Source organism: Micropterus dolomieu, linkage group LG05 (genome assembly GCF_021292245.1).
Source record: "Micropterus dolomieu isolate WLL.071019.BEF.003 ecotype Adirondacks linkage group LG05, ASM2129224v1, whole genome shotgun sequence".
Taxonomy (NCBI): Eukaryota; Metazoa; Chordata; class Actinopteri; order Centrarchiformes; family Centrarchidae; genus Micropterus; species Micropterus dolomieu.
The window spans coordinates 8,604,444-8,613,591 of record NC_060154.1 but is presented as its reverse complement, the minus strand read 5'-3'; the positions used below and the strand labels follow the sequence as shown (position 1 = coordinate 8,613,591).

At 42.1% G+C, this 9,148-nt stretch overlaps 1 protein-coding gene across 2 annotated transcripts in view; it reads left to right on the top strand.

Annotated features, from left to right (window-relative positions):
• Positions 1-7,038: 7,038 nt before the first annotated feature.
• Positions 7,039-9,148, top strand: part of sgip1a (SH3GL interacting endocytic adaptor 1a) — a 73,220-nt gene continuing 71,110 nt past the window's right edge. The window contains exons 1-2 of one of the 2 annotated variants that reach the window (XM_046049756.1): positions 7,039-7,244; positions 8,010-8,054. In XM_046049756.1, coding sequence (XP_045905712.1) covers positions 8,045-8,054 — 10 coding nt within the window. In that variant the 5' untranslated portion in view covers positions 7,039-7,244; positions 8,010-8,044. The remainder of the gene's footprint in view (positions 7,245-8,009; positions 8,055-9,148) is intronic. The other variant, XM_046049755.1, reaches the window with a different exon arrangement.

Below are 9,148 nucleotides of genomic sequence, written 5' to 3'. Positions count from 1 at the left end.
GAGCTCATCTTTTCCATCCCCTGTTCTGAGGCTGAAGGGGAGGACTGGGTTTTCTGAGGGGGCTTGTAATAGGGGGTCAGACAAAAGTCCGGGTTGACAGCATTTGATATTAAACTGGTGCTACAGGGCAGGGTGGCAGTGGGAAATGTATTCTCACTACTGTAATTTCAAGTCTATGCAAGTTGATTTTCATTTTGTACTGTGCCTTTGGGTGGCTAATACAAAGTCTTCCAATGTGCCTAACTATAACTGATTGATTGCCTGACCTGACATCTAAAATAAAACACATTAGTACTATTTGTCCAAGAGAACAATGTCATAAAGCTCCTTCCAAGCCAACTCTTATCTCTTGCTATAAAAACTTAAAGCAAGGAATCTAAATAATAACTCCAGCGGCATCAGACTAAACAAGCCAAATTCACCTATGAGCTGGCAGCCAGCCTCCTCAGCATTATCAAGTAATTAGGAAGTGGGTGTTAATTACACAGAAAAGCTTGATGTATGTATGTGTGTGTCTGGCCCCCTGGGCAGGGCAGCAAGTGGGGTAATGACAGAGAACAGTGTGTCTGCCTGGCAGTACTAACGGGCAGAAAGCATCATGGGTGGCTGGGTGGCACGTAGGCACTTGACATGGCACCCTGCCATTGCCACGCCTTATCACCCTGCATGCCTTCCCCTGCCGCTGAGTGGGGAGTGAGTTGTTTTGGTTTGACTGCACTCACTGCTGCCTAATCTGTGGGTGGGTATTTGTCTGTGTACATTTAATGACTACTGCCTAATCATCGTCCCTCATCAGGGCACTTAAGGGTTGGGGAGAAATGGCGCAGGGTGGAGGTTTGCAGGGATGTTGCTTCATCAGCATGCAGGAAACGGTTTGAGGTCTTGGGACATGAGACGTGACAGATGCAACATGAGCCCAGGGAAGTCCCGGCATCGAGATGATGTGTATTGACAGGCGGCGTATTTTTAAAACACCTGCTCTGTGTTGACATACCTCATGCTTAGGGTGGAGTGGCTGTCATGGGTCCCTTTAGTTGAGGGACAAAATGGACAAAATGCAAAAACAAATTCCTATGCAGGTGAGACCATTCAAGCGTCATTTGACAGTGTATGATGAAAGATGACAAAACATAAAAGAAGATTATGAATGAATATTTACTGCTAGCTGGTGTGTCAGTGTTGGCTAGCTGTGAGTGAACCTGATGATTTGATCGTAACAGGAAAGTGGCCTTTCTCTTCATGTTGACTTGGTTCACCTCACTGTATGGTCATGTGCCACAGGGCTTTCCCTGCTCCTCAGTGCCCTGGTCATGTTGCACTGAATTAGTGTCATCATCCGGCTCTCCTCAGCAAGTGTGTCAAGAGATAGAACCTCATTGAAGTGGTTTCAACAGGAAAAGGCCTCAACTTTTCCTGTTGAGGCCTGCAGCCATCTGAAAAGCCATGAGCTGTCAACTGTCAATCAACACAAATGACCATCCTAAAATTCCTGGAGCCCAACTTGGTATATCCAGATAATAATAATAATAAGTATTATTATTGTTGTTGTTGTCGTCTGATCATCAGCCAGAAAACCACAAGTTAGTTACTATTTACCATGATATAAAATAGACAGCAAAACGCAATAAATCTTCACATTTGAGAATTTTTAAAGGTTTGATATTTTAATAGCAAGATTGCTATTTTTGTTTAATGGAGATATTGAGGTTGGAACTAGAACACATTTGATAAATGATCAGCAATTCAGGGACCTGAAGTGGCATCACATAACGCCTCCTCCACTCCCAGTGGTTCTTCACTTGCCAGACGATAACAGCAGTTTGCTGCTAAATGCGGCTTTCCCTTCTTCTTTCCCGCTACTCATACAGTGACAGAGTGATGACCCATTTGAATTAGTCTTGCGGGTTTTGCTGGTGGTGAAAACAGTTTGGGGCCTGCAAACACTTGCAGAGAGACATCACCGAAAAATAGCCAGATTAGAGCAACACTGCACCCCACAGGCAGAAGGCATGAGCAAAGGTGGAGAGAAAGTAGGTCAGAGGGAGGGGAGGTAGAGGGTGTATGAATGTCGGTAGGGGGTAAATAGAGACAGATGCCAGATAGAGGGTGGGAGATGGGACAACAAGAGAGGTTGATGGGATGGAGATAGAGAATATTTGCTTTTTCATTTACATCCGCTGCTGTTTTTTAAATTAACAGGTTCGTTTCTGAGAAGGCGATTAAGCTAGCCGCACCTACATTTGAAATGCACACGTATTCAAGCTTTTATGGTAACTGAAACGGACCAGAGCGAGCTGACAGGCAGGTTAGTGACTTTATCCTGTCATTTTCACTCTCTACAAAGAGAAGTGTTTCAGTATGAGAGTCTGACCTGAAGAGAGACTATGAAGTCTTCATGTTATGCGAGAACCACATTCAACATTTATCATATTGGGTCGGACTTGATGAATTTAGCGCGAGGATACACGTGACAACGTTCTGTTTCAAAATAAGGTGTCTATACTGTGTACATTAAAAGTGAATGGACGTATGTAATTTACTTTACTGGGGCCTCAGACCCACACCCATAGTTTCTCCAAATCCTGGGAAACTTTGAGTAAAAGCACATTTTGACTACTTAATTTATGCAATGGTTAAAAAAAATGGAAAAAATGTGAATGTACTCGTTCGGTGTTCAGCAATTTTTTTCATTATATTAAGTTTTGGCTTTGGCCAAGAATTTTCATTTCGGTGCATCAATACTTAGGAGAGAGTATTTTACTGAAAGGAACAGAGAATATGTCACATCTATCTAACTTACAGCCTACCTGTACTGTCAGACACTGTGATAGCTAACACTGGATTTAGTTTTGCAGTGAACCAGTAGTAATGCGAGTGTGCAGATGCTGTATCAGGATACTGAGAAGTCAAAGATAAAGTAGATATTGGTTTTAACCATAGACTGTATATAAAAAGGTTTTAACATGAAATCTTCTTTTCACTGTAGTGACTTTGTGTATTTTTATTTTTTTTAACTGTCCCTGTCTTCTTCTTGAAAAACAGAAACTGAGAGCAGCTGTAGAAGTGGATCAGAGATTGAGGGGTTTTATGGATGGCATAGCAATGTGCAATGTGTTAAAGTGAACAACAGATGGCGCTAATAGCATGCCATTTTTGGGTTCTTGTTGGAAAGTAAATCAACTGTGGGTCCACCTGGAATACCCTATGCCAAATGTCATTTTTGGCTGACTAATTATTAGGGTACTACTATGGTTGGGGTTTTTTTGCACTAAATATACTTACACAGTGAATCAGATGACACATTATACTGTTTGGGATTTTTGAAATACAATAACAAAAGTTTGATGAAGATGCAGAATAACAACATTTAAAATCTGTAACATGCATGTGTACAGTCTCAAATATTTGTCTTCTGTCAGTACTGCAGAATTTGTACATGAGTAAGGAAAACTATTCACTGTATGTCTGTACTATAGTAAAGGACATGTTGACCTTCACTGCCCGACTTCTCTGGACTCACAGCCTACTGTGCCATATTGCTATTCTCCAAAGAGGTGTCAAGGAAGCCATCTACACCAGGGTTGAGAAGCCGTCATTGAACAGGGGAGGGGGTCTACGCCACCACTTATCCCCCACTTACAATGCTGTCCTTTCATCACTTCCCAGGAAACTCAACAAACGTAACCTATTGGCCTCAGGTGAAGATACCAACGATGGTCGTTCAGTCTTGGCCACAGGTAGTCTTAACGACTGTAACGACTGTCGTCACAGCAACAAGGAACACTAACGAACCAGCGGTATCGATGACCCAGGATAACGACCCCACTGAGGTTAAATAGCTGACTTTCCCTGCCAGTCAGTCAGAACTGAAGAAGTCCTTTGGATGAGGGACGAAACATCTTCCAGTATCTTCAACCAAGTCCAGTTGCACTTGATTTTAACCTTCGTTGGATATTCTCCAAAGGTTATGTTCCTGTGTAGTTGTGTGTATGCCTTCACCGGTACATTAGCACTTATAAAATGATGTGCTGGTATCAGCATTCGCATACGTGCATGTCCTCTGAGCAGCTTCTTTGTCATCTATTCATCATCTCCCTTCTCACTCCTCTCTCTGGCTGGGGTGAGGAACAGGAGGTCCATGGAGAGAGCTGTAAATGGCTGAGGAGCTGTGTACCGGCTGGTTTCGCATTGTTGCAGGTACAGTAGGTAAAACCCCTTTCTTGATTAATACAGTATAGTGCCTCATCAGCAGTGAGAACGTGGACTGACAGCATACCTGAAAATATGGGATATAGGTCACTTTTCTTCACTTTCTATATTCTCAGGTGATTTACACTAGATTATCTGATGCCTATGGTGAAATTTGTTGTGTGTGTCTTGTGAGTGTAATATATGTAGCCATTAACTTTCACTTATTTGTCAGCCTTACTTAAATGTTATTGCCATAACATGTGGATATAGGTAATTGTGTGCTGCAGAGTGTCCTCTCAGAAAGTGCAACAGGGAACACTCTGGCATTGTCATTTAGAGACACAAAGACAGAAAGGCAGACAGAAGTTACTAGATATTCCCATGGCGTTAAAACCATAGGTTCAAACACACATTCCCCAAAGCTGCATGCTCTATCTACCCTTTCTTGATCTCCTCTACTATACATGCGCTACTTTCTCTTTTTTCCTTTCATTTTGCTCCAGAGCTCTCAGACTTAAGCTAGGTCATGACTGGATGACATGGATTTTAGCAACTTGGACAAAATACCATGCATGGAATGTATACAAATTCAAGATGGTCTAATTAGTGTCTGGTATGCTATTTAGAAAATGCCCACTTCTACAGCAGTGTGGGTGTGATTTTCTATTCCTCTACATTTTATATTTAAATAAGTGTGGGTCTTTATTCAGGCTTCTCCACTCCTGCAGCTCCAAAACAGAGCTTAAAGGGCATTAGGCTTTATTTAGCAAATCCCTCTCCCTTCCTCCTCCCTTATTCTACATTCTCCACTAGCTGCATAACCACTATACATATCTTTTTATTTGTAAATGGCCAAATATACACTTTCGAGAGACATGTCCAGTATAGTATTTTGATGGTATTACAGTACACTGAGCAAATAGCCACAATATTTCGTTTCATATTATGTCTGGCAGTGAGGCCTCAACACCAGCACAATGGTAGATGTCTCTTTTGATTCTCAGTGAACACTAGATGGCAGTGCAGGAGAATAGGCTGGTTGTCTTGAGTGAGCATGAGTGAGACAAGAGGGGTAATGTAGAAGAAAATAGGAGATGGAAAGAGAAAGTGATAGGAAACAGAGATATAGAGAGAACAGAAAAGACGATGTAGATAATAGGACAAAAGAAAGGGAGGCAGCAGAAAACATCAAAAAGGGGAGAAGGTAAAGTGGGTGGAGGAGGGACCCTGTCCTTGAGAGCATCTGCTGGGTGTCAAGACAGAGGAACTGGGCATGGAAAGACATAGGCATGAAAGGAGGGAGGAGGCAAGTGACAGAATGAGCCACATAGAGGCAGCGTGACAAAAACAACAGGGTGAAAACAGGGAAAGGGTGAAACAGTAAATGAAAAAGAAAGAAGTGATAAATGAGAGAAAGACCGATTTAGAGGGAGGGAGTCACCATCACATGGGCTTAAGCATGACTTGGGAGGATTCATTGGACATACAGACACATGGCTGGCTCTTGTTAAAGCTTGACTGAAAACAGACAGAAAAAGTGGAAAAAGAGATACTAATTTGTCACATTACAGACTGTAACACCCATACATCACACAGTTTGCTCTCCTAAGACTCAATATTTTTTACACCTATTTTCTTATTAGATATTGCTCTGTCTATAATTAAAGGTCCGGGCTAGTCACTATCAGAGGGGTCAGCAGGTGTCTCTCGTCACAGGAAAGAAATACACAAATTGGAGGCTTTAAACATAATGGATATAATGGATCAGTATTGAAGTTTATTTCTCCTGGTATGTTTCCTTAGATATTTCTCACATTTTCTATGAGGCTTGCTGAATAATATTAGGAACAAATGCATAATAAACAACTCTCAGCTAGTGGTGAAAAGGACTATCAAGTTATCTTTATGTAGAAAATGTTACCGTTGCAACATTACATTAACAATGATTTAATTAGTCTAATGTATATATAAATTATACATTGGTACAACATTGGTAATTTGATTGTGCTTTTATTAATTGTGTTTTTTTTAAATTATTAACAGTATTATGTAAATTCCCTCTGCTTTTTATTTTTTATAAAGATTTTGATTTGTCTTTCTGATTGGGTTTTTTGTTTGTCTGACCTTGCAAAAAAGATTAAATACATGTGTATGATTGACAAAGAAATTGCATATTTATTTTTTGAAATAAATTGAAATGGCTACAGTAGATTGAAGATTAATACATGATATGAACTGTAGGACGTGTTATTTGGACATTACTTAATTTCTATAATACTGATACTGTACACAATTTAGAATACTACTGTGACTACGATGACTACTACTGATATCACTACTAACAATAAAAATTATAATCTTAGCCCTAATACTTATAACAATAATTGCTTGTTGCATTTTCCCTGGTTTATTCCCAGATTAAATTTTTTGTGGTAACGTATTACTTCAGCATTTTATTTGTCATCATTGTTTTTTAGGTTAGCCTAATTGTCAGTCTCCTCTGCTCTTTGGTTTGTCCACATAAACACTCACCCCCTCTCTTCCTCTCTTTCTCTCCACCCTCTCATAGATAATTAATCAGAAAACACAAACACAAGCGCACACCCCTCTCAGGGAGGGGGTTTGCTTGTTGTTTGCAGCTGTAGCCTGCGTTGCCATGACGTCACGCTGATCGATCCCCGTCCCTGTGCAGTGGGAAAACACAGAGATAGAAAGAGGCAGCAGAGTGAAACAGGCAGGCAAAGAGAGGGGAAGGTGGGAGGGAACAGGGAGAGGAGGAGAGACAGAGAGAGGGCAGAGTGAAACCACACCTTATTATAAGAGCAGACGGGACACAGGCAGGGGCACACAAGCAGCTACTACAGGAATAGTCACTGTACCGAAGGGTGCAGGGCCAATATTTTGTGCAGTGGTGTGCTGTTATAGAGTCTGTGTATGTGTGAGTCCTCATCATGGGCTGTTATTTGGCTCACACCTGCAGGTTTCTGTCTCCGCTGGCAAATAATTCATGCCATTCACCAATGGGCAGGCTCAGCACACAACACTGACATAAGGTAGGGTGTAGTAGAGGGGTATGTGTATGTGTGTGTATTTAGTGTAATTTGTGTGTACTTGCACATATGTGATGGCTTGTTATGTGCCTGTATTTGAATGTATAAACGTGTGTGTATTTAGTGTATACACACAATTGTTTGTCAAGCAAGAAGGGTTACTAATGTCTGGTTCTCTTGGGCCATGTTGTCAGGAGATTCAAGCTGTAAGCCATGTGACTCTACAAAGAGCTGCAGGGATTGGCTGAGACCATCTCTGACCTCAGCAAACTGCCTCCGCCCCTCCTCAACACTACCACCCCACCCCCCCTTGCCAAACACACATACACACACATAACCCTCCCTCCCTCTCAGTCTCTGTGCCTGCCTCCCTCCCTCTCTCTACCCTGCCTCTTTTATTTATTTATTTTCCTCCAGTTAGCTTTTCCCCCTCCTCTCAGCATCCTCGGCTGAATGTGTAGGTTAGAGCCGCAGTAGCAGCAGCAGCAGCAACAGCAGCATCCATGGCTTAAGCCCCAGCTCTGATCGGCAGCTAGCCCCGCCAGGCCCCTACCCCTCCTCTCTCTCTTTCTATCTCTCTCTGTATCTCTGTCCCTCCTGGGCTAGTTGACAGGCGACGTCTGGGGGTGTCGGAGGCTCACAGTTAGCCAGGGCGTTAGCCACATGCACACAGTTACTCTGCTGCCCATCAATTCTACTGTATCTCTCTGGTAACCGGGGGCTTCTTCTCTTCTCCCCCTCCCCACACACCACCTGCTTTCATTTCAGGCTCCTTGGAGATAGAGGAATGCAAATCTGCAACCATGATGGAAGGTAAGATGAGTTTCTTTTTACAATTATTCTTTCCTATTTTCTGTTGTAATTCAGGGTTATACCCCTTTATGTCCTTACAGCGCTTTATCTGCTGGCAAGCGTGTGTATGTGTGTGTGTTTGGGAGGTTCAGATGTCATAAGCTGCCCTGCTATTTTGAGTGCATACATTCCGGTGACTTGCATGTTATTAGGAAAAGGGCACAGCCACTGAATGTCTACAGAGGCACAATGGCGAGGCTAATTGAACCGTGTGTACCTTTTGTGAGTCTGTGTGTGTGCATATGTCTGCGTACCCCTCAACCCCCCTTTTACCGCTTCCCATCGTAAAGGATTATTTGGATTTATTGTGCAGCAGGGCTTATGTGCCCAGCTGGCTCACTTGTATAAATTCTCTTTGTATGGTGTACTCTGAAGCACTTGCACACGCAAGCATACACACTCACAGTACCATATGACTCTGCTGTGTATCTGTTCACACTACATTGCCATTTTACCCAGCACTCGCATGTGGATTACATGTCCGTACAGAAGGGTGCATGCGTACATTTATACCCACCCATGGTTGGACTGATCCATCTCTATTGGGTAGAGCCTAGTGAGGAAAAAGAGAATTGATGACTTGTTTTAGATTTATGTCCCTTTAATTGATGACATCATCAGGGGGAAGGCCAGTGATGGAGGGATGAATCCCTACAGCTCTGCAGCTGGCACACGAAAGCCTCCTTCCATCCATCTGTTTTATAGAATATCTGTCATTTCTTATCTTTCATGTTGTTCAGAGATCCTATATTTAACAAATACTGGGCATTTGTTTGACCAGAACAACCTAAATATGTTGACTTTTACTGAATCAACCTTGAATTATGTAATCTTTCATTGTCCATGATACATAAGCAACATTTGAGGCAGCGAACGTGGGGAATTAAGGATATAACATTAATCGAAAAATGTAAAGGTCATTATTGCTTACAATTTTAACCGTTAAGTTACGTACATTTCCTTAAAGTGGTAATTGTTTGTCTGTGTTCCAAAAAAGCTGGACGATGTTGCATGCATTCAAGCTGTTTATTCCGGTATGTTTAGGAAATGAACTC